General features: G+C 39.7%; 1 protein-coding gene across 2 annotated transcripts in view; it reads right to left on the reverse strand.

The window, feature by feature from the left end:
* The window catches only part of ARHGAP28 (Rho GTPase activating protein 28), a 72,333-nt gene that overhangs the window by 25,486 nt on the left and 20,327 nt on the right, over nucleotides 1-26,520 (reverse strand). For both annotated transcript variants that reach the window (XM_086609201.1, XM_009981855.2), the window contains exons 2-3: nucleotides 5,679-5,881; nucleotides 823-1,040 (exon numbers count right to left, since the gene is read on the reverse strand). In XM_086609201.1, coding sequence (XP_086465327.1) covers nucleotides 823-1,040; nucleotides 5,679-5,881 — 421 coding nt within the window. The remainder of the gene's footprint in view (nucleotides 1-822; nucleotides 1,041-5,678; nucleotides 5,882-26,520) is intronic.

Here is a 26,520-nt window from a genome sequence, read left to right on the forward strand (position 1 = left end):
ACAAATTTATAAAGAAAAATACTTTCTTGGAGTTTTGTAATGACAAGAACTTTAATATTCATTTCAAAGGTGAGCTTGTGAGCTTATTGGTGACTCCCATTTAAGATACCATGAATGACATACATGAAGTCATATGTGTTGCTTTGAGCGTTGGACTAAACTCACACAATTGACTGCATTCACCAAAATAAAAATGTGTAAGGATAGGAATTGATGTGTTTAGAGCTATCCTTGGGGAAAAGTGAATGAAACCGCCAAAGGCAATGCTAATTTCTGAAGCCATGAAGCAAACGAACAGTTAATAGATTTTCATTCGCTACATAAGTGAAATGTAACTGCCAGTGTACCAGTAGCAATCATTCTGGCAGGTGTTTAATTGCTTATGCATATTTGAACCCCAGTTGCTTCATTAGAGAAGTTTTACTTCACCCCTGAGACTGATGAGTAAATAGCAAGCGTCCCCAGAAGCCAGCAAAAGTTTGAATAGTTGCCAAGAGTAACTCACCAATTTCCAAAAAATAAGGGAGTAAATGTTAGTCTTGATAGGAGATTGCAGGAGGAAGGCTGGCAACAGATACAACATTATGTTACAGGTTAGTTGCAAAACTGTGCACCGTCTATTTTATTTGGTGTCTTCCTTTCCTCTCAAAATGTAGTATATACAGCATTAAAAGTCTGGACTTATTGTCAGGAAGTGCTACTGGCTGTCTGTACATTGTCAGCAGAAAAAGATTCCTGTCTGGTAGAAGCTTTGATGAGCCACTTGCAAGATGCATAACAATCAAGCTCAAAAGCATTTGGCAGGATGCATTAGCTACTTACGGAAGAGTCATTGGTGCCGAAGATATCTCGCACATCCCGGACTGTGTGCTTGTTCTTCTTCCTCAGGGTCTGAGTGTAGGTATTGTACCTCTTCTGCACGGCGGCAGCTTGAGTTCGGGTCAGAGTGGATAACAGGGCCTGGCCATCCTCCTCTTCAGCTCCCGAGATCAACGTAGATAAACCTACATCTTGCAGCCATTCTGCCTCCAGCTCACCTTCTGTGGAGGAAAAGAACATGTTACCAGGCCTGGCAGGGAAAGGAGAGGGGGCTGAAGGAAGGGAGGTGGCACAGTGGACCACTGCCTTAGCCTTTACCTTGAGAAGAGTCCACTTCTAATCTGTCTTAGGCCACAAGTGTAAGTTAATTTAGTTTTGTCAACATACTGTCAACTTTCAGTTTGGCAGTCTCTGCACAGGAGAGGCTTAGGAGAAGAACAGAAGAGGTATTTTTAACCTGTGCATTAACACACCCATGTGAAGAAGGCAGTAGAGTGCCCAGCCTGACACAGTAAGGTCGCTAAAAACTAACCCCTCATTCAAGAGCATCAGTCCCCTCTGTTACCATTTGTATCCCGTTGTACCAGATGAAGCCATTTGGCAGGTGGAAATTAAACTGATAAATTAAAATAACCAAAAATACTGAAGTGGTGTATACAATAGAATAATGTGTTTACACACTTAAGATAAGATTTAAGATGCCAAAGTCAGCTGGTAGTCAGACACCTAGTGAAGATACCACACTGAGAGAAGTGTGATGTCCACCTAGTCCAATAGCCTGTTTTGACCAAGGTGATTAAGAGCCAGAGCTGCTTACTAAAGAACAAGGGTCAGATAGAAGGAGGTGTCAAAGAGGTCAGATAGGGGTGGAAGATGCAGAAATAGCTATCCTTACATGTTAAGTATCATCCTAATTTCTAATAATAAAAGGCCGGCTAGCACTCTACACCCCAGCCTTTCTTGGTGTCTTGATTAGTGATTAAAATCTCCTTGAATCCTGTTCAATACCTGCTTCTCAACTGGTTCGACATGGCAACTGGTTCTGTAGTGAGATTATGCATTGGGTCTTTTGGATATGGGAGAAGCTTCTGGCATTTTCTCACAGAGTCACCCCTGCAGCCCCCCCACTACCAAAACCTTGCCATGCAAACCCAATGCAGGATTTCATCTTGCTACCTGTTACATTAAATGAATATCCCCTGTCACTGTAAGACAGTGAGACGCTCCCAGTCTACCTTCTCAAAATCATTTAGTATTTTTAAATTTTGCCGTCATTGCTTTTTTATTTGTCTGCTTTTTAAAGTAAACTATCACAGTCTTTTAAAATCTCTCTTCACATAGGAGAGATTTTGAGGGTCTTCATTTTAGTGCTGTGAACAGTCCTAGCTCAGCAATGTGCTGCTTGAGACAAGACAATGATTTTATTCCTGCTTTGACTGAAGAAAAGGTATTACAAATACACAAGTCAAACAGGAAATGGATTAATTTGCAGAATGTTCTATAAAACAACTAGTCAATACATGTATTGTTCTTGTCCCTGCACTGGTCTTAATGGCAGGTTGGTATTTCCACTCTCTCTTTACTGCCTGTTCTTGACACCAGAATGCAGGCAGATTGATAGATACCAGTTTGCTACATTTTTGCAGTTTGATATACACACAAAAAAAAAAAAAAAAGAAAGAAAATTACAGGCTGGACTGTAGGAAAAAGCGAAAGCATCTTACATGTACCATCACTGACTTCATTGTTAACTGCCTTGTCGCTTTACAAAGCTCTATAAAAATATCTGCTTCTGAAACCCCTGTTCTGTGTTAGATGAGGTATGACCAGCCCTATATCCTGTGAAACAACTTGTCTCCTCTCAGATCCTTTCTACATCCACAGACAGGATGACAGGCTGTTCCTTTCCCTCCTTTGTAAGCTTTGAACTGATGGTTCCTACGCTGTCCTCACTCTTCTTTCTAACAAGGTCTCATTTCTGCGTGCTCTAGGCACGTTCGTTCATGTTCCAGTTTCTTAATTATATTCATTTTGGCTTTTGTCCTGACATATTCTTTCCAAGAATTTAGTTTTTAATCAAACTTGGCTTTCATGATGATATGAGAAATAGTAAAGCAGACATGACACTGTGCCTGCTCACCAGCCGTCTCGGTGACTTGTTTTCTCTGGCTGTTGTCCTTTTCCTATTTCAATCACTCACAAACAATAGACTAAGAAATAATGACAACAACCAGAGGAGTAACACCGTTAAAGAGAAGGAATTTCTGCATTAAAAACCCTCAAAATTTTATGACATATAGGTTTAAATGAGGGCTAAGAGAAAAACATGTTGTTTTACAAAACATTTTTGTAGTGGTAGCTACTTATACAGCAGGGTCTTGACACTGTGTTTGATTCTGCTCCTCCAGAAGACAAAGAGATAATCAAGAGGGCTCCCTCTGGATGGTAATTCTCTTTTTGTCATAGAGATTGCTAGGAAAGAGGTGTGCTTTTCTTTGAATTTCAGATATAACCTCAAATAACTCATGGCATCTCAGCCTTGTAATACCAAGTGTTAAAGCAGTTCTGCACATCACTGCCATCTTAAATACCCTATGATTTCCTCTTTCCCTACATTTCCATCCTTTGTATCACTTGTTAGGATCTTCTGTTCTTTCTTGACTGTAGTTACTAACGTCAACAGAGTGAGCGTGCTGATGTCTTCCCTTGCACATGTGGTCTGGCAAAAAAACAGCATTGTGGTTTCAACAATATCAGTGGTGCTTGGCTGCTATCACCCTTTGGCTTCATTCTTAAGGATTCTTCATCTCTTCCTCTCAAAGACATTGCAAAAGAATGACGAATATTTGTTTTTATTTTGCTCTGAGGACTTCCATATTGTTTTTCACTGTTTTAATCCTCATCAAGGAGCATTACCCTATTAGGAGCTTAGGAGAACTCACTATTATTTCCAAGATTTATAATCCCAGACTGAATATTTTCCTGAAGTTAATAACTAGAAGAAGCACTACCTGGTTTTGCGTGGATGTATGCAATATATGTGTGTTTAAAACAGCATTGTGAAGGTAAATGAAGTGTGGAGATGTATTACATTTTGCTTTGCAGTCTCATTTTTATTTCAGGACAGAGGGGGAAAAATCAATGCAGTGTAATGAGGTGGAATCAGACAAAGGATAACATGGGACTGCAGTAGAGTTTGCACTGCTGTGAAGATTTAGCTCAGCAGTGATTAAAGTGATGGAAAAGTTTCTCAGAACATGGAAAATGGTCTCCTGTATTGCCTTGTCCTACTAATTTACCTGGCTTGGTAATTCGCAGATATGTGACATTTGTCTGACCGTGCAGACAAGCCAAGGACACCCAGTTCACACCGACAATTGCATGAAGGGGACACTGAGATGTTCGCAATCTCTTTCTGGGGTCTCCAAGCCAGAGAGCTAGAGAGCATGATCAGACAGAAATTTTCCCAATAAGGTCAAACTGATCAAGGTAGATTGCTTTTCTGCCTTCCCATAACAACAACCATAAGATTTCAAGGTCACACCCTGACTTATTTGTATTTGAGACCACAGGCCAGCACAAAGAAGTGTAGTTTGGAGTTAAGCTGCCAGACCATAAACCCTCGTAACAGACTGAGACTTCTGGTGAATGGAGGTCTTCTCCTTTTGCTTCCAGGAGAGCCTTACCTGGAACCAGTGAGTGGGAGGTGTTCTCCATGGAAATGGCATATCATTGGAGGTAGATACTTCTGTGTGGAATACTTATCGTGACTGGTTATATATTTGATTGCTTAATAAAGTAGCACTCTTTCCCCTTTCCACCCTTCTTCCTGGTAGCAGAATTAATGACATCCCATTGCACATCAAGGTAAGAAAAATACATTGTCACTCGTGTTAATAATTGTACGGAAAGATTGTTTCAAAATCTATCCCTAGATCAGTAGTTACCAGACTGGTGGCCATAATCCACAAAAGGCTTGCAGCAGTTATCAGTGGATCATGACCTCAAATGAAATTTGGTTTCATCCTATAGTAACACCTGGCGTTTTGTGTTGCACAATATAATGCATTTATAAGTGGGGTCATAACTGGAAAAAATGAGAACTGCTGTTCTGGATGTTATCAAATCATCTAACACGAAGCTGCATTGCAACAAGCTAGTGCAGACTACTACATGTATTTCTGAATACATTACAAAAAAAGGAGAGGGGAAAATGTTAAAGTAACAGAATGAAGTAGTAATACCTTCAGGATAATTTGTATAAGTGATGAATGAATTTTGACAAGTAGAGAGTCTGAATGATGTGGGCAGCTATATATTCGGACTTATCTCTAATGTCTCCTTGAATTATACCTAAATTGTGCAATCTTAGAGAAACGGGCAGTTATCAAATTTCTGATAGCACCAAATGATATCTAACTAAAAGCTGCTTCAATACTTTCATAACTTCTGCATTATATCCTACCAAAAGCCAGAAAATTGGAAATTCCAGTATACTAAATGAACTCTTTGGTCCTTTTATATGTTTTGGTTTAGTTTATTTAGTGCTGGAGATGAAGTTTTCATTTAGTGCCTCTCTTTTCTGAATTACACCATATCTGTCCTCCTGAAGTACAAATAAGATCAATGCAAAAAACCTTATTTCAGAAGTCAGTTACCAGCTCAGTGCATAAACCAGGCTGAATTATTGTTTCTTTCCAGTAATGTCTCGTATATTGGCTGTGATGTTCAGAAGTGGATCATAGACCCAGTCTAGTGCTTTTGCTCCTACCAGATGACACAAGGAGGGAAATCAGGACACCACTAAAGAGAAGAGGCAAAGCCAAGGTGTGAGGAAGAAGTGGTGTTCATGTGCTCACCATCAGCGGGTTTGAACTCCAAGGGTGTTGCTTCTTCAGATCCATCTTCACGGCTCTCCTTAATACTCTCCACTTCACACCAGAAGTCGTCCATGGAGGTGCTGTCCATGGAGGCCTGTGAGTTGGAGCGACTGAACGCAGGAGGAGGTGCCGACTCGTTGGAAAGCATCCTGTTAATTCTTCGACAGCGAGGGAGAGACTTTCTGAAAAGAGATAATGATGAAAACACTCTATCTTTCTATCATAGAATCATAGAATCATTTAGGTTGGAAAAGACCCTTAAGATCCTTGAGTCCAACTGTAAACCTAACACTGCCAAGTCTACCAATTGTGCTAACTTGTACCATGCAGACGAAGCATGTAACTGAGTCTTCAGCTCTGTACCAGGGGGCAGGGAACACGATATTGGAGATAAAGTGCACAGTTCTGGTGGTCTTCATGATCTCTGTTGCTCATAACAGTTATGGCTGGAAATTTATTTTGTGTCTAATAATATATCTCTTTAATGACCTTGAGTGTTTTACACCACAGAGGGGACCTAGGAGAGGTAATTTCTATTTCTAAAACTGCTACTCATCTAATGAGACACTAGAAAGGTATTTTAACATCTTTGTGGCTCAGTTTCTCTTTCTATCACTTCCTGTTTTGCTTACTGGCTAAAATGCTTCGGTACAAACCTCTTTGGTGAAAAATAATTAGATTGGGAACCCTGAAATATTTTGCAAACTCACTTGGCTCCAGAAAATAATTAAAAACTTGAACTATTTTAATTCAGAAGAATAATTACTTTTTATTTGAAAATTAAAAAAAAAAATCATTTTTTTCCTAAATGAAATTAAAATAAAAGAAATCTTAACAAAATATTTATTTGAAATTAAATAATACATTTTAGATCAAATAGAATGTTTTGATCTCAGGTTCAAAAGAAAATTATGATTCACTAAAAATCAAATTTCAAGTTAAGATTCAATACAGTGATGAAATCAAAACAGAGAGGTTTGTTCCTTACTCCTTTTTTCTTGTCTTTTCCCACTGTAAATTCTTGCAGCTGAAGACAGTTATACAAGTTCATGCAAAATCTTATAAAATGCCCACCACAAAAGTCTTGTCTGACTTTGCTCTTTCATATTATTATGGCTGCAATACTGTAAGCAGCTTTTGTAAGTGTAATTATAGTAGTTACAGTAAACAGTAATAATGACCACAATAATATTTGTACAAAGGAGTCAAGAGGTAACACAGTTATGGCAGAGAGCTAGACTGCAGGAATTAATGGAAAATTCTGTTGTAAGGTCTTCTGGCCTTCACTTATCTGAATTAATTCAAATGCAGTTTCCCTTTCTCTTCCTTTTCTTTATGGCATCATCCTGCCAACAGCCTTTGTTTAAAACCACAGGCATCACTTTTACTCCACTAAAAAAAAAAAATACTTCCTTTTCAGTATTTTCCTCCTTGTCAAAGTTTTCATAATAGATGTATAAACAATATACTATTTAATAAAGCTGACTGCACGTGCTTTTCCCCCTATACACTGCTGTCTCTGCTGCAACCCCCTACCTGGTCAGCGAAGGGTTGGCTGCTTCCCTGAGGCTCCTGGAGCCTCCTCGCTTTGCCTGGGTGGTCCCAGGCAATTCCTTCTGGGTTAGGTCTGAGCCCCATGTTAGGGAGCTGTGGTGGAAACAACGGAGCACAACAAATCCAGCTGTGGACTTTATCAGTGCTTTAAAAAGGCAAAGCTCAAGCCTTTGCCTCTTTTTCAACACAGGGAGGTGTGATGTGGAGGATTCAGATGCCAAAGCTGCCCGTGTGCTCTTGGTCAGCTGCTGGGAAGCAAAGCTTTCTGATGGGTGACAATATTTCAGCAGAAGAGAATGGTGCTGTGGAGACATGTTCTCTAGGAAGAGAAGTTCTGTCTTCAGTATTTCTGTCCTTTTTTTCCCTCGTAAACAGCAAATGATTGTTTGCTTTTAAACATAGCACTGAAACTGTTATTGTTTTAATTACAATGAGCCACAGTCACCGAATTTGAGAAGAATTTGTGACACAAGCATGGTTAAAGCTATTCAAGTGCTTTCCCTGTAGCTTTCCCTCTGGGGAGATGTGTTTCAGTCGGCTTTTGTTCCCCGAGCCTCAGACAACTGGGGTATCTGATAAATCATAATTACTGGAATTATGTATCTGGATGTGTCAGCCTCTGGTGGTTTTTTTTGGATTCACCTATCTCTTCTCTGCATCATCATCGGCAAGGAAAAAAAAACAACACAAGTCTCAGAGGATTTAAATATCATGAGTGAGTACTGTGCCAAGCGTCCCAAGCAGAGGTTTTAAGCAGCAGAAGCAGAACCCCAGAGAAGCAGCCAGAAACCCTCATCTCCTCAGCTGGGAGCTGGTGGAGACGGGGGAAGCAGCTCCTGCCGGCCGATGGCTTACTGCCGTGAAAAGCTGTGCCCTTTTGTTTGAAAGGTGATAGTGAACACAAACAAGGAAAAAGGCACAACTTCCTGGCATTCTCGTGGTGTTTGGGGCCCCTTTCCACCGGGCACCGTAGCAGCAGAGATAGACGCCGAGGCTCGGTGCCAGGCATGCAGCGGGTGCCCGTCCTCCCACCAGCCTTCTCCTGAGCTGGGGATCTGCCTGAGACCCCTGTGCTGCTGCCCACCAGGTCATTCGTGTTCCTGCTTAGCATAAACCTTTGTGAAAAATAAGGCCCTACGTCTGCTGTGTAGCACAGCCCGGAGCTCCTGCACAAACAGCTGTCAGAAGGAATGCTCTTGTCAGTCTGGAATTAAACATGTGCTGGGACGAGAAGAGGGCTTTTTCCCTGATAGCGTTACTGGCTCCCATCATTTAGTCATGGCCAGGGAATTTAAACATTTCCTGCCCTCCCAGTGTGAATCTTGACCATGACTCTTGCACTCTTCACGCACCACACCAGGCTGATCCTTGGACTTTGGCTCCATCAGCACTTCAGCTAGCTCAAACCAAGGCTTTTTATTTCACCATATTAGGAAGAAAGAGGCTCCATGAGTTGTTTCTTTTCTCCCCACAGCGACTATGTTATTTTGTAATATCATCATACCAAAAAGCTAAATGCAAAACAGACCACGTAGCATGGCAACAACTGCTGTGACAACAGCTTTACCCAATAAGTCTAAGGTTCCTGGGTAATTAACGTGCGTTTAGAACAATATTAAAAGTACGGAGCTTATTTGTAAAACGAGCTGAACAAAGTCTGCTGAGAACCTCATATATGAGGCTCGTTATCTCAGCCTGGATTAGATCAAGCTGTGTAAAATTCCTGTAACTAGAGCAGTTAGGCAGAGGTGCTTTATCCTTATTGGTAAACAACCGAAGCTTACTTCCAGGTGGTCTGGTACAAACCTTCTGCAATTATTCTGAGTCTGCCTATTAAAAGCTCAGATGTTTGAAAAGACTTCCAGCTGCTGTATTGACCTATATACCTGTGGCTTTTGTCCTGGAGGAAGTAGTCTTGCTTTTATGTGATAATGGAAGTTGCCTCCATTTCCTCCAGCCAAAGCTGCTCAAAACAGTTTCAGGAAAAAAAAATAATGAAAAAATCCCACTGAGGAAGCAAAGCATATTCTTCATCACTTTTAATTCATTCTTGAAGGACACTGAATGAGCACTGACTCAGCAAGCTGCCTGCCTGTCTCAGATATAGCTCAATAAGCCCAGGTTATGAGTTACCTGGAGACTCTTATAGCAGAAAACTTATGTTCCTGATACCTTTTTCACCTGCAAGACCTTCTGGCTTATTTACTCTTTTTCTTAGTTTCTGTAGAGAAATTTATAAGAATAAAATGTTTGCATTAGATCAAATCTGTTGTTTTTACTGAAAAGCTGAAAACCAGTCTTGTTAGTAGCAATTGTGAAGCCCATGCTTAGTTTCATTTGCTCCCTCACACACATGGGCAGTGGTGAGCTAGTATGAAAGGCTGACTAAATTAAACACAGGAGGGATCTCACATACTGGCTTCCTAGATGGAAAACGCTGGGAGAGGAGGATGAACCTTAAAGTACCAAGCAAAAATTACAATGACTCCACTGAATGAGTTGAAATTGTTTTCAGCGTGAAATTAAAAAAAAAAAAAAAAAAGCCACAGATACAAACCTAAACCCTTGAAAAAGGAAAGAAAAAGAAAGAAAGGAAAAGTACACTACAAGGGCCAATGTTACCAAAGAACTCCTCTTTTACTGGATATTGGTCACAGGAGAAAGAGTTAAAGAGTGCCAGTAAGGAGAAAGATGATGATATCATGTAGAAAGCTTTCTGTGGAAAGATTTTTGCAAAGCAGCAAAGTATTTCCATGGGGCATAAGGAGGCTGATTCAACTGTGTTTGGCTTTGCCTTGATGTATGTTTATAATGCTGATGAAATGCAATAGCAAACCAGCCTACTAAATCTGTATTTTATGTTCTGTGTATTGTGCAGAAGTGTACTGTTCAGGGTCTGACAGCACCCTTCTATTTCAGGACAACCAAGCCAAATCTGATAAGCAACTCTTATTCTATCCCCAAAGTTAAAAGTTTGTCAAACCACACGAAAAGCTGGTTCAGTGACACCTAATGATTGCTCACAGGCTGACTAATGATAAAGCCAGGCTTGTGTTTTCAGTTTGATTAAGTAATGGTTGGTAAAGGATCCATCAAAAAAATGAGAGCAATAAAGCCATCTTGTAGTTAAAACCTGCATTTAGTCCTTGTTTACACAGAGACAGGACATCTTACTCTTGTGGGTCATGATGTTTCATTTCATTCAATGGGTCCTGAACCTGCTTCACCACAATTAGTCACTTTCACAGGAATGGGGAAGACGAAGGAAGCAAATTCACTTGGTCATCCTAGAACTAAGATCATTCTGTCAGTATAGTCACTTAGTCCAGAGAAGTCAGCAGCACCTGAAAAACAGAGTACGGTGTTGTTTCCTATACCCAGATCTTTCTATTCTTCAGTTTGTAATAACAATTCACCAATTTATGACAAAAAGTGATTACTCTCTCTCTGCTCAGCTCTTCCCAAATGTAAAAAAGGGGATGGTATCTTGCATTGACAGGGAAACAAGAACTATATTTTTCTCTGTTCTGAAATGTTAAGAATCAGTCATGTGCCAATATTTATCTTTTCTTTTTTTTTTTTTTTTTGTAAAACATATACAAAACACAGGCAAAGGAAGAGTCCAGCAATTGGAAATAGTATCTTTGTACATAGTTTACGGCACAGTTCCCTCTTGCCTCAAATCTCTTGTCTTCTGATTCCTTCCTGGCCACCCTTTTCCAGGACTGTTTGCTGTCTGCTTGTTTCCTTCTCTCCATGCTTGGTGGCTCCTGCTCACAGAGAGAGGCATATCTCAGACATTATCCCTCCAACTCCTTCTGCATGCTTCTGTTTCTGATTATCTTGCAGATGTCAGGCGAGTTGTAGGCTGTGAATCCTAAAGTTTCCCCTTATTTTCTCTAACATCTAGTATAGCAAATATTTAACCTATCATCATATTCATTAGTCTCACAGGGCCTTCCTTGTAACAGAGTATTTGAGTGAGAGGCAGAATAGGATTTTTTTCATTAATCATTTTTTCATCCTGATGCCTAGGAGAACTCCAAAACTGTATGAATCTCATAGCTCTTTTTTACGAAGCTGAGTTTGAAAATAAGCTAAGTTATCGCTTTACTGTCTCAGCTAGACTTGAAAACACAGGAATTCGGTGCTTTACATGTCTTTATATTCTACAAAACATTGTACAAAATACGCTTCTGTCAACTATTAATTTTACTTCTAAAGATGCATTTCTCTCTCCACAAACATTTTTTATACCAAAAGGACTCATTAACGAGTCTTATGATTTAAAGACTTGAAAGAGAAAAGACTTATAAGATTCAAAGGCATTAAGAGTTTCATTTATTTATTTATAATTCATCTGCACCTTGTTAGCACCTTAGTAATCCATTTATCAAGGTGCTAACAGGAGATTCAGCTGTAGAGTTTACACACCAGTGTTACCTGCCAGCATTTAAAAATGCATTTCACCTGGAGTTCTTCAGCTCTCTCTTACACAACATTTTTGTAAGTGGCACGGAAGTCCCCTGTCTGTAACAAGGGCCACATTGTGACGGCTCTGTGGCTGAGCATGGAGATTGCAGAAGAATCTCTCTCTGTTTGTGCATTTCAATGTGAGGGCTCTCACAATCAGACCCTTTGAGCTAGGGGAGTGCAGGGAATATACTCTCTAGGTATTGCCTGCTGGCAACGATGACCTTCGGGGACATGACCCAGACCTCTCCTCCACACTGGCAATCGCATCACTTCAGCACTGGCTTGACGTGACAGAGACAGTGCACTACATGGCTTGAATGCGTCTGTCAAAATCTGAAAGGGACTCTGTTTTGTCTTCATTATCCTAACAAGGCTGTTCCTAAAGGGCAGCAGGGATTCCCAAATGATTAACACTAACAAAAGTATGTTCTGTTAACCTTTTTTTTTTTCCAAGTGAATTGGGAAGCATTCTTTTCTTATAGATTAAGAGGCAGCAGGATAAGCTAGTTTTGAATGCTGAAGACTTAAGGACATGAGAAGATCATGGCAGAGTATGTTAGACGTAATTTTCAATGGGTATGGGCAAGATAAAAAGCATCTAGATATGGTTGACAGCAGACAAAAGCTGGTTGTAAGCAACCAGTTTAAACATGTTAAACATTTCCAATACATTTTTATTAGAATTGACAAACTCTTCTGTTACGTTGGTGCTTGCTTAAGTTCAATTGCTTTTATATGAAACAAATCCATGTATTTAGGGCAGACCAAGGTTTTCCAGGAAGAAACACAGGCACATGGGCCATGTACTGAAGGCTTAGGAAATCCCGTGCTTCCAGAAACTGTTTGATGTATTATGCACGTACAGGACATATTATTTGTGTCTAAGCATTGAACTCACTGGACATGACAGTCCACTGTACATACACCTCAGAGCTGATGAAGGTCTCCAGGAGCATTGGGCTCATTGTGTGTGCACCGTACAATTTATCCACTCATGTTGAGTTGAGTAAATGCCTACAAAAATTCCAGCTGTTTGACACTCACCCAGAGGGATTGCAAGGTAGATGAGCACTCGAAAATCCAAGCCAAACCCTTCAGAGTCCACCTGGACTGAATTTGAAGTCAAGCTATATGGCAGCCCTGGATTTACTGCTATAACATTACCAGTAGCTGGTATGAATTACCCAGTTAATCCACACAGTAAGCACGAGGCAGATACATTTCTTGGTGCAGCTTAGTGTAAGCAGCTACCCAGTGTCCTACCCAAAGTAGCAAGGAAAGATGAAGCAGAGTAGCATGAATAAAAAGGAGAGAGGGAAGCATGAATGCACTAGTTGCTGTCTAAACTCTGGTACTACACAAAGTTTAATTCTATTCACTCTATTCACTCGATTTCTACTCAGAGAGGTATCTGTAGTAGCAAGAAAGCTCTCACAAAAGCTGTATTTCTCTGTTGCTTCCTACTGCTCTGGCAGTGTCACTTCTAAGGTAAGTGACAGCCCTGTAAGCACTCCCTGGGGATGGCATTGTCTCAAGCCAACTGGAGTACATTGGACCACTACGCATACGTATGTGTGCAACTGCAAATACCAAGAAGGCTGGGAGGAGGAGAGCAATGTACAGACTAATCCAGAATCTTCTCTCACAATAAAATTGATAAGCCTTTGCCAGCAACTCACACTTAGCCAGACCCATTATTTATAACGCAACAGGATACGGTTAAAACTGCAGGAAATGCACAGGTTTGAGAGCTCCAATGAGGCATAAATCATCCAACAAGCAGAGAAGCAAACCAAGTAAAACCCATAGGGGATGTAAACTGGACAGTGTTAAAAAATTTTTGGCTCTAGAAGCATAAATTAGATTTTCTAAAGAAAAAGAAATACTAAAATATTCATCAGGCATGATGAAACACAGAAACATAATGGGTCAAACTTTCTATGTCTTTCAGCACAGCTTCTAACGTTGCCTGCATTTATGTGGCAACTGTGGAAGAATATGTACTTATTTTTATTTTAGATCATCCTAAAGGACCTATCCTTTCAACTGGCATGATTATTCCATTAAGGAGCTCACAGTATTTATAGGACTTTCTCTCTCTGAAGCACTTCAAAAGACATATTCGTTAATTTTGTTTGAAATAAGGTAACAACATAAATAACTGGACTGTGCGATCTACTGCAAGGCATCTAATGCAACTATATACATTTTAAGTCTAAGCTCTTTAAGCTCCTGACATAATCAATGAAGGGAGACAGATACTTCTAGAGAAAGAACATGGAAACTAAACAGGAACTCGAAGTCATGCAATATGTCTTTGAAGTTTTCTTTGTGCTTAGTTTTAAGCGAACTCCAGCTGTTACTTTCTCCCTTCCTATAATTAATGCACCCTTTTAACTAAATGTCACCACTCCACCCAATACATTTTTTTTTTAAAAAAGCCTTCAGGACCTGAGCAAACAAGTACTTACTTTTGTGAGTTATTGGATTTTCCTTTAAATGTGTTTTAATATATATGGAAGGCAATGGTTGAGCTACAAAATATTAATATATAAACTCTTTAATGTATTAATTTATATTTTAGTCATAAATGGTATTGGTTACCCTGCAATTCCTGAGAAAATATTTTGAACATTGTGTTTAATGGTATTCACAGGACTGGACTGAAGTAATGTAAAGCAACACATTGAACTTTTAAAGCTAAGCAACACACAACTTTAAAAGTTATTTTATTGAAAAAATGCTTATGCGGTAAAGATACTCTTAAATCTTTCAACAGAGTGAGAGCAACTTCACATTGTCACTATAAAAATCCTGGATTAGATTCTCAGATAGTTATAAACTGTTACAAGCCCACTGGCTTAATTTATCCCTTATGCTGAAACTCAGAACATCCTTCTCTGTGGTACTGCTAATGTTGAAGTTACAACAAATCACACAAATTTCATGAGCAAATGTACTTCTCACTATTTAGATTTTTCTCAGCAGCTCTGGGTTGGCTGCTGGGCAATTCTAAACTCTCAGCTTGTATTTTCCATGGTGCATTGTACTTTGTGGCATACTGAATCAGTCAGAAGGAATGAAAAATTCACTGGAAAATGCTGTAGCCAAATAAAAATCAAGATGTGTGCATAATTCTATTTTTTGCCACTCAGGCACATTAGTAAAGATTGTATGAGTTACTTTGGAAAGAGCTCCAAATTTGCTGAATAATCTGTTCTTTTCTTAATAAAACTGCTTAAGAAAGCAGTGCAGACAAAGAACGTACAATGAATAAAGCAATGTAGATGAATCTTGGAGAATATCTCAAAGCATTATGTTCCTATTTTACCAGAAGAAAAATGGTTACACATCAGCTGGAAACCAATGGAAAGTACATCGACATGGAAACTCTTGCCAATGTCCTGAACAGTCTGTGACTTTATTCTGGATGACTTGAGGCAACATGGGGCCTCATCTCTATCTCTATCTTGATTTCCATCCCTCTATCTGCAGCCATCTCTGAACCCTGCCTCTTTCCCTTTCTTTTCCATTTTCCAGAAAGCAAGTGGTGCTGGGCTGGGTGAGAGCCTCATGTAGAGGCAGAGCAAGCAGCGATGCTGATAAGGGCTCAGTGCAGAGAGGAGGTGATACCAGTGTGGCATAGGGGGACCCGACACACGGGGCAAGGGATGGGTATTGAAGCTGATGGGTGTGTTCCCACATGCTTCTCCAACAGCATTTGAACATCATAGGTCCTTATCAGAAGAAGTCACACACCAGCCTCTCATCTCCACCCAGTTCTAAATACTTACAAAAAGCTCAGGGTCAAAGCAACTATGATACTTTACATTCTAAATAAATAAACTACTAAAAATTCCCAAACAGCTAGGCAATATTAACAGAAGTAAATCCTCCTGGCTTTGCTGAAGCCAATAGAAGTTTTAATAATATGGCCATTTCACCTTTAAGCTTTAAAAAGCAAGCTATATTAGAATATATTTTGGACCAACATTTCTGAGGTTAAAATTTTGAGGTGTTTCACTCACTTTAAAATTAAATAGCGGTATATTATTTGGTAATCTCCTCTCCCATTCAGGACATCAGTAACTGTACAAGCATAATTGTGTAAGCATAAAGATGAATTTAAAGCACAAGCTGGTAGAAGACTCCTATTAGAGATTAGTCTAGAGAATTTTAATTTATCATGTAGGTAGAGAAATGTGTTAGCAAGAACCTCTTGAGTTGCCAGATGATACTAGTAGCATTACCAGTACTATGAAAGGTCATGGTGAGATGATGGGAGATGAAACTGTAAGAAAGGACAGAGCAGAGCTGAAGATGAAGAATGGAGCCTTAAATTTAATGGAGACAAGCACAACAGACAAGGAATACCAAGTAGAAGAGCATAAGTTTCCGAAAAGCAGATATTCCCATTTTTTGAGGAATCAATGGATCACAAAATCAAATTTAATTTGTTATATTCTCAGGTCTTCAACAGAATAAAGAGGGAAAAGAAAAAACAAGGCTTCTTATACTTTGGCTATACAATTCCAATCAATGGGGAATAAAAGGTTTTCTGTGATCTTAAAGTGATTTCTAGGCTTATGCTAAAGAGACAGAGAGAACATCTTCATGAGAATTTTCAGAACAACAACCTAAATTTCAAATGGTATTTTTCTAATTTGTGTTCAAATGTTTGTACTACATGCCTGTGAAAAACATGACCTTCCTATGTAAGGAGTCAAATGAATTAGTGATGCTTCCAAACCACTTGAACTCCAGTGACAGCTGGAAATGTTTGACTAGGTTACACTGCTTTACAATGCCCATAAAGAAGGCAAATAACAGAAAAAAAAATCATCTCTTAAATGGGAGTCCTAGTACATGATGCACAGCAGCTTTCCAGTTTCCTTCAACTACCTTTTCTCCTACTGCTTTATTTTAGAGGTTTATCTCAAATATGTCATCCATGAGCACTCTGAGAGAAGCTGCAGCATCTCAAGTGTTTCAAAGCTAACTTTTCAAATATACTGCAGCTCCTGAAGCTCTTGAATCTAGAGAGACAACTAATATTTACAAAACATGGTGCCTTTGTCTGCAGTTCTTCAGTGATATGAGTAATTCTGAATCATACAAACAGTCATCCTGAAGCCAGTCAAAAGACTCTTGTGCACAGGGTTTGGAAGTTTAACTGTCTTAATATTGACACTGGGGTAGTAAGAGGTAGGTCTTGGAAATCTCTGAGGAAAATGAGCTCACATCGGAGGGAAGCCTTCAAGGCTCAGAAAACATAGAGGGACAATATTATCTTAGCTTTAAGCATCTTAAAATAGGTACAAAATGCGCATTCACGTTCTCCTGGGAGACAGAAATCCTAGGTGGCCCAGAACCATGCTACGAAATTCTACAGCACCTTTTGCAGACATCATTACAGGAAGGGATTACTCTTTAATATTTTGGCAGTTACTGGTTTGTTCTGTTTTGTCCTAAGCTGTTCTGGGTTTGCACCAGATTGTGTTGGGAGAATGGAAAGATGACTTTGGAGAATTGCCTCTTTAAGCTGTGTTGAGTTGTCCTTAGTCACAGCTGGGAATCTGAACCCAGATACAAAATCATCATGCAGTGAACAGTAACAGCAGGACCAAGATTTTGGTAACTACTAAAACACCTCAACCACCCCTGTAGCATTTAATTAACTGTAAGGGCAAGAGCTAATTCATCATAACAGGACCACAGACACATGGTCAAATAAGAATTATGGAGGGAAGTAAAGTGACATGTCTAAAAATCACACAGATATTTTGCCATAGAAGAGGATTAAAAATACAAGAGCTAGTTCGTGACTTAAAGCTATAGTACACTATGTGTAATAGAACTGCTAAACCTCTGTAAATCTTGCAGAGCTTGGCTGAAGTTTCTATCAAAGCTTTTTCAACCTTGCACATATTCTTGGCTGGATAGCCTCTAAAAATTAATTAATATTGCTATACAAACATAGTATATAATGTTTGAAAACTCACATGCTCATGTCAAATGAGTACCACCAAGCCATTGTTGTGCCCTCTGTAATCTTGAGTACATGCTCCTCTACCCACCCCTGCCTAGATAAGGGCCATGATCCATGATAGGAGGTGGAGATTCACAGGGCATTCATCCATCTTTTAATGATCGTGTCAGATCTTTCACTGTGCAGGCACTTTATGAATGTTGTGAAGCTGTAATGCTATGCTTCCCACGAGGACACTGAATTACTTATCCATGCTTTTGATATAACGCATCTTGGCTGAACTGTTGCAGCTCTCTCTCTCTGGAAGATTTCCAGTCAAGGGCTATATTTATGTCCGTTACAATTGATTCAAAATGTTTCCACAGGATCTTGAACAGGCTAACACATCTTCATGAGTTTAATCCAAAACAGAGACGATAGAGGGCTTTCCAGCAAAACAGGGGAATAATCACGCTTGTACTTCTAGTTCTTTGGTTTGAGTTGGTAACCCTGGTTGGTATTCTGCCACTGCTTGGATCACTGTCTTTTCTGGAATTCCAAGTGACTACAGATCATGCTTCCAAAAGGAACTTAGAAGGGCAGTCGCCTAACTCCCATTTTCAGAAAAGACTGAAGGATTCAGGAGTACAAACCCTATGGACTTACAGGGAGAGTAAATGCTCCTGCACACATCGTCAATTTTGAAGGTGGTACTTAAGTTTTTAAGTCACAGAAGGACTTTTGAAAATTTCCCTTCAACTAAATCAGATACCATTACACTCTTTGTCCTTGAAGTTTTTTTTTTTTCCCTGTGAACATTAAGCTTGCCCAGCTTTCTGGAATTTTGACCACCTAAATTCAAGCCTTATCTTTTAAATTTGGCTTTGATTAACACAGCTGTTATTTATTCTTTTGCTTGGCAGCAGTTTCTGCAAGACCGCCATAAAGTCAGCCTGTTTGTATTGTATTGTGCTGTTAATCTCCTTTTCCTTTATGACATACATACATAATATCCTAAGGAGAAGATTACTACACATATATATGGATTCATACTCACATATAAATACATGTATGAATACAGGACAAAGATGGGCATAAGGGGAGGGAATATTTTAATAATCTCTGAAGAGTCTTTGTGAAAAAGTCTAGATAACACATAAAATGGATTATTTTGTACAGCACGAACCAGGGGATCAACATTAATTGGTTACTTAATGGAAGTGTAATTCAAGATAAAAGTGGAAGAGACTTTATTCAAAGTAGTTAGGATCATCTGAGTGGGAGAAAGATCTGTCAAATTAAGAAGCTGCTATATCATTACGATCACTTACGCACAGCTCACTGCCTAAGGTTTTCCAAAATAATGTATTTGAAGAGATTTTCTAATAAAAAGTGATGAAGAGAGTTGAACAAAATACAGTGCGGTTTAGAGTTGCTACGTTAATCTTCATCAGAATTTGGTCATTATCTTAAAACAGTGTAAACAGCGAAGAATTTCTAGCCATCTAGAAAAATTTACATTTCTGTGTCTCACAGAGACTTTCTGAATTAGGAATTACTTTGTAATTACACTGCAAAGCCCTGCCTGAGAAAGCCCTAGCACCCAAGAGAGAGCTGCTTTTCCTTCCATAGATGTGATCACCTCCACTGAGAACAAGCAGGAGAAAAAATCATTGATGAGACATCACTCAAAATTATTCTATTCATATGAAAAAGGAGTCACAAAATCACAAAAAGCAGTTTGAATAATCATTTATGCCAGTAAGCCCTATCTTCCATTCTGATAGAACACTGCTGGGACTTGTAATGACACTGTATTTGCTAAAGAAACTCTATTAATGCTAGGAGTATAGCTGTCCAGTAGAAATTTCACAATAATCCTGCTGATCTGATTCTCTTTTCTAAACTAATCAATCAAGAATCCAGGTAACGAAAGTCAAATCTCCAGGGATACTAGCTGCTCGAATTTCCTTTCAGTGAGACTTCATGTTTGACACGAGAAAAACAAAGTACTTGCTCTTTCATCCTCATCAAAGTAAATTAAAATCTATTATGTACTCATCATATTGGACCATGATCGTCATGTTGTGCTGCTCTGCAGCATCTGATGCCATTTCAGACTTCCTTTTGATCCTCAGTATAGGCCTCGTGGTGCCCCTACAGAGGGAATAACAGAGGAAGAAATCCTTGAAAAGTTTTCTCCAAGGAGTGTTATTTCTGCCAATGGTCATGACCCCAGCTCATGATATTTTGCTGCAGGGGGACTTTGGAACCGGAAAGGTTGCACTGACCATTTCAGTGTGTGCAAACTGCCGTGGAGTCAGAACTGCTAAAAGAAACTCCTCAAACACTCCTGATGTTTGCTCTGGAGGTGCAGAGCTGCAAGCATCATGCCAGCAAGCCTGTGGGAAAGAAATCCCCTGGAATCCCTCTGTGAGGGATGAGACAACCTGTTTGTGAATGCTGGATTGATAGTCTATTGTTTGCATTTATTTAGACTACGTAAACAAGCTTCCAGTTTCCTCAAAAAAATGTGGACAAGTCCTAGATGTCAGCTCCCTTGAATTAATGCAGTTTTCATTACTAGGTAAACAGTTTTTGCTGCTCTTCACCACAAACAGTTTCCTGAAGCACTGGATTTTTACCTGACTAAGTGACATATGCACTTTCAAACTGAAAGTAGTTGTTAGAAAAAGCCTGTGCTCCCTGCAAATCCCTGCCTGCCAAGTGTACAGAACTGAGCCAGATTTGAGCACAATTTGAAAAATGCGGATTAGGGTAATGTGTTTGTCAATGGAGAAGCACTTCAGCTCATTTAGCCTTGTAATCTGTATGAACGCACCACTTAAATTGTCAGATCTGGCTTTCCTCCCTGGGAATGACATAAGTCCTAAGTTTCTTCTTTCCTTACAGCTAGGTTTGTATAAAGATCTATTTATGCAAGTTAGAGTCTGGTCATGGCACTGAGCTGAAACACACATAATCATCATAAACATCTATATGACATCAGAAGGCAAAAGTTGAAAAAGGCACATCTCTGACCCCAAGTCAAATTAAAGCGAAAATGAGAAAAACTGTGATCAATCCAATTTGAAGTAAAGATTCTGCTCTCTCTGGAACATTATTCCAGCAGAACATATTTTTAAACAGAATAAATGGTGAAAAAAAGGTGTAGTATATCAGGGTATGATTTTTCAGAAGCACACCTTGTTAATAAAACCTTAAGCGGGTTCATGTTAATAAATTCTTGAGGTATATTTTCATATAGCTTGAATCAATGCAAAACATGCATAGGCACATCCTGCAGCTGCTTTCGCTTGCACTGCATCCAGTTGTTTTTCTACAGCGGATTTTTTTCTTTTTTTTGTCCCCCTCTTTCCTGCCCGGTAAAGCTGGAAAATTCCACTAGTGATAACTCTGACAGCTCGCTCCCTCTCCTGCCACTCCTCATTTAAGAAAACAAGAGGGAGGGAACAGAGTCTGGAAGGCTGAGAAGTTACTGATTTAGTAAATTCTGCAAGTCTTACCTCAGAGCAGAATAAAGCCTTGGTGTTATCCTTAAAGAAGCAGAGCAGAGTCCTTCTGAAACCCAACTTCTTCATGCTCCTAGTGGCAGTGAGTCCCTCCTCAGCCTATGATCACCAAGTTGCACATTCTGGGAGCTATCTGACAGCCTGTGATAGGATATTCTGCCTCTAGTCATACAAGGGCTGCGGGAACAAAGAGTGGTGGAGCTTCTGGCCTTTGTGGGAAACGGACTGACACTGCTTCATCACTATTTAAAGAGCAGATGCCTTCAGGATAAATCCTCTTAGTGTGTTTTCCTGTTTGTGTCAGAACTTAAACCTTTTATCGGTTTCCTAAGAGGAGAAATAAAAAAGTAATCAGCACCAAGCTGCCCTGTAATTCAGGAGAGTCCCTAAGGGGTGGCTCAGAAAGAGACAGAGCAACTTTATGTGTTTTCTACTAAAGAGATATGAGACACTGCCATTAGCATAATGCAAAAAGTCAGAAATGACCAGATGCAAATTAGTGAGGAGCTCCCTCTGCACAGAGATGGCTGCTCCACCCGGAGCACAATGCCAGCGAGGAAGGAGAAGTGAGCCAGAATACAGCTGTTAAGAAATCAAATATTTATGGGGAAGACTTTTGTGGTTTTCCAACAGTGGGACAATCAGTGGGAGGCCTAGATGAATGCTGAAAAAAGCATGCACCAGGTTTTGTATGAACAGTGGCCCAGAATTGGGTTTTGGCCACAAGATAGATAAAGTCTTGAAATTTGGGGATGATTTTGAGCTGCAGCTGGGGGATGAGGAAACACACCATTCTGTTAAACTTGTCAAAAGAACCCTAAGAAATAACTCTTGAGCATGGAAAATACATGAGATGGTCAAACTTTACTCCCTCTGCCAAACCCTTGTTTATCCATTGAAAGGCTTAAACTGATCTGTCAAATTTACAGCATTCCTGTCATCATTCCTCCAGCCTGAAATATGGGAGAAAGAGCTGACTTTCTGGTTACAGGCTTTCTGATATCCTTCACTTCCTCCAAGACGTGGCTAAAGCCCTTCAGCAGAATAAAGGGGGAAAAGAAAGCTGGTTATTTAATCAGAATAAGCAAAGCAAGAAAGATATTTAAAAAAGCTGTGGAAAAAAAACCCCAAACAACAAGAGAAAAGACTTCTTGAATCAGTCACAGATTTCCGAAGAGGACAGAAAAGAGCAAAACCAGAAGTGATTTGGTTTTACGGTTCATCTTGAAGTTAAATTTGCCTTATGTTTTAAATTGGACTTAATGTTGTCTTTCTGTTTCTTCTGGTGAACTTACAGAATCACTTAAAACCTTGAAAAATAAAAATTGGAAAAATTCCAGTCATTTGCCACTGTCTGTAGCTCTGTTAAGGGACCAGCATCCTTTAAAGGATAAACTGCAGGGAAAAGTGTGGCTCAGGAATTTGGTAGTGGACTGTGGGGTTGTTCATGCTACAAATCCAGCTGGTGTTGGTGATGACCAGAGACTGCTTGGCAGCTACTGGTGCTTTGCATGAAATGATACAGTGATGCTGGTCTATATAATCTCGATTACATACCTCAGTAGCGTATACCTCTATACCTGCAGGCATTCAGAGGCCACCTTAGAGCTGAATAGTCATCAGGCTGCCCTCCCCACTTCCTTCAAAGATGCATTCTCCCTCTTTTTAGTTAAGGGACATATTGCTGCCACTCTTACTCTCCTTGAGCTGTTGCTGAATGAAGAAATTAAAGGTATGTTGTAGTTAATTCTAGACTTTGTACAGTCAGACAAACATAGTTTTAGGATTGCCTTTTCCCAAAGTTTCTCTCTGATGGAATTTAAACAAGCCTCAATAACAGCAACTTAGGTTTTTCTAGATATTAAGGTGAGATTTGGTTGCGTTTGGTAAATATGAAGGTGGGTTCCCATTCTCAACCCAAGTCCCTTGCAGCTCACTGCCTGTGCAGCACTGAAAAATGCAGCTGGGGAGGGAGGGGAGGAAGCGGAGGTCGGCTCGCTTGCAGCAGTTCACAGCGAGCGCGTCTTCCCTCTGGCTGCTGTCAGCAATTAAGACACTCCCTGTGTTTCAGTAAGTGCTGGATCCTCTCGTGTAGCACTAGACATTGAACCGGGATGTGTGAGTTAAGACCCTGCTTGCTGTTGGCTCCTGTTTACAGTCAGTAGAAAGAAGGTCACCTCCACAGAGCAGTTCGGCTCACCTGTGGATAAGCTGTCTTTCTTGCTGTCCATAAAGGGAGAAGACAGTGGAGGACTCACCAAAGTGCTGTTGAGTGTTGGAAATGGATAAGTGCTCCCTGAGCATTAGGTACACTTAAAATTAAGGGAATTGTAACTTTCTCCCTGCAGTGCCCTTGCACTTAACATATTTTACCTTCAAAATAAAGTATTTCCTTTGACTACAGTTTAAACAAAACTTTAGGTTAAAAGTCTTGCCGTAAAAATACGTAAATATGTTTAAACATCTTTTTTTTTTGCCCTTACTGTTTCTGGACCAGCACAATAGTGAGCCCTAATCACAGCTGTCCTACAAAAAATAAATAGTGGTGAACTTGTATACACAGGTGTCCCACCAAAGCATATCGCAGAGATCTGCCTGCACTGGTATTTTTATTCATATTTGAGTATTCCGGTTTATGATTTATACAAAAGTAGCTCTAAACTAATTCCATATATGGGACTTCACGATGAAATATTTCAGCAGATATACTGAATGTCACACAACTGATAAATATTAACACATGAGGTTTCATGCTATTCTTTTTCTGAAGTTAAATGCTGAGATATAAAAGAGACCTGCTGTTGACTCCGTTTTATGACAGCAGAAATACTTAAATTATCCTTACAGTGAGACAAGTGTTTAAGCTTTTTGCTGTATCTGTATGTAAGAACCAATCATAAACAATTAGTAAATAACTGATTTTTCAGGGCTTTGGCCAAACAAGTAATTGAATAAAATTTTCATTTAAAGTTCAGCTGAAGCAAAGCCATTTGCTTTTCTTGTAGAAATTTGAACAACAAAAAGTTTGATCTCAGAGATTTTACTTCTCTGTTGAAAGTTAAATCCACATAAACTAGAAAAAAACCATTTCATTTAGAAAATATCACAATGAAATGTTTCAGCTTTTTCTGATTTTTGCCTATTTTTTTCTTGTCTCAAAAAAATGCTCTGTAGATTATTCTGATCAACATCCCCCCCCCCCCCCCTTTTTTTTTTCCTGAAAAAGAAATGTTCTTTTTTTTTGATCCCACTCCTAAATACAGTCTTCTGTTTTAACAGGTCACTGCTCCTGGGGAATAGCTTTAAGGACTTGTCTAACTGATGTCATATGGCATGCATGAAAATAAAACCACAAGGAAAGAACTGGAAGAATTGTCACTGGAGTGATTATTCCATAGAAATTAAACTGGCATGATCATAATCATGTGGTGGTTTCTTCTGAAACATGACTGCTATTTCCAAGCCCTCTATATATTGATCTATTCCAGCTGTTAGTGAGCAAAAATCAGAGGTTCTTCTCAAAGCTGGATTTTATATTAACACTGGGATGCATTAAGAACATATGCTCCAAATCTGGCTCATTTTTCACAGTAGAAAAATGGTAATATACTAAAACTTAATAAGTAATGTATTTGAAAGCAACTGTGTAGATAGGAAGAAGATAGTCATTCATGGCCAAGCAGTCCAGACTTGACATCAGCTTCTCAAAAACCACTAAAGATTAAACCTACTCTTAGGAGATCTCTGAAGATCTGCTTCCTCTGTCTGGCCTTTGGCAGGGTATCTTGAAATTTCCTACCTACATTCATGATTGATTAAGATTTAATTGCCATCTTAGCCCTGACTAGGAGACCATTAATTTACAGAATAGGGATTTTTCAAAAGAAACTACTTAACCTCAAGACCATTTAGACATAAAACCAGTCAGGCAAGAAAAGAGGGTTTACAGAGCATGACAGGAGAAGGATTGCAAAATGTGTAGTGCCCATGTACGAGAACTGTGGAACAGAAAAACCCTCGCAGTGCCTGTAGGAAGGGTTTTCTTTTGCAATGCCCCTGTGACTCGCAGGAGGCTCAGGACCAGCCGCTGAGCTGGGCTTCACAAATACGCTGAGGCAGCATTCTTCATCTGCAGTAACGCTCGGTGTCGGCTGCGATGGTCACCTTGACAAATGAACTTGTCTGGTGGAAAAAACCCTCCTCCACCAATAAATTAGCAGGAAGGGACTGAGGTTGTTTTCCAGTGTCTGTTGCGATAGCTGCAAACCGGGGCCGTATGTACACTGAAAACAGTATGTGGATCCATGTGGTGGGGGAGCCATTCTTTGTGCTGAATTCACAAACACAGAGGTTTTTCTCAGGTGGCTCTTTGATCTTTGGTGAAACGTAATTTCTTACCTTGATTTTCAGTCATCTGGTGACTTTTGGCAATATTTTCTTATTAGATCCCTCCAACAAAAGCCTGTCTTACTTCTTGAATTAAATTATATCACAGAGAAGCTGTTAGCTATCCTAATCCCAAGGATTTACAGTACAATTCCCTAGTGAAGCCACTTACTGTCCCTTAGAACCATAATTTCTTTCAAAGCTAAACCTAGAAGGCCAAGAATAAAAAGATGGTGATCTGGTTGAAGAGTCACTGAGTGAGAAGGACCTGAGCAACAAACCCTATCAGTTGCCTGGCAAGAAGATGCAGGAAATAATTACTTACTATCTCTGAATTTCAATGTATTTTCACTTGGAAAGGAGATTCTGATCTGATAGTCTGTAACGCTACCATTTCCTATATTCGCCAGGACCAATTTCTGGCTTTTGTTCCTCTGTAGCAACAGCCTAACCATGCTCACACTGAATCAGGCATGGCCCTGAAAAGACTTCTCTAGGTACTGTTTGAATCACTCCTCAAGAGTAGTGAAATTTTGACCCTTAAAAGTAATCTTTTTCACTGATCTTTCGCCATTTACTTTTTCTTATTCCAAATCATCTTTCCAAACTGGTCTTTCTGCTGCTTCTTCTCCCTGATGTTGCTCCATCTCTTTGGTGCACAAGGAAATGTTAGGGGTAGGGTTCCTGCAGTCTAAAATGATTGCCTGCCTCTCTTCTCCAAAAAAAGAATATTCATAACATATGATGTGGGCTGAGGGTTCAAAGATTATTATAAAGAGTATAGAAAACCCAGAATGCATGACATCAAGGGCTGAAGGATTACTGCAGCTTGAGCAAAAACAGAGGAACTTTGTCTAAACCCAAATAAATCCAAGCAATGGGTAAAAGCCCTGGCTTGCTGATT

The sequence above is a fragment of the Tauraco erythrolophus genome, chromosome 3 (genome assembly GCF_009769465.1).
Source record: "Tauraco erythrolophus isolate bTauEry1 chromosome 3, bTauEry1.pri, whole genome shotgun sequence".
In the NCBI taxonomy this organism is placed as follows: Eukaryota; Metazoa; Chordata; class Aves; order Musophagiformes; family Musophagidae; genus Tauraco; species Tauraco erythrolophus.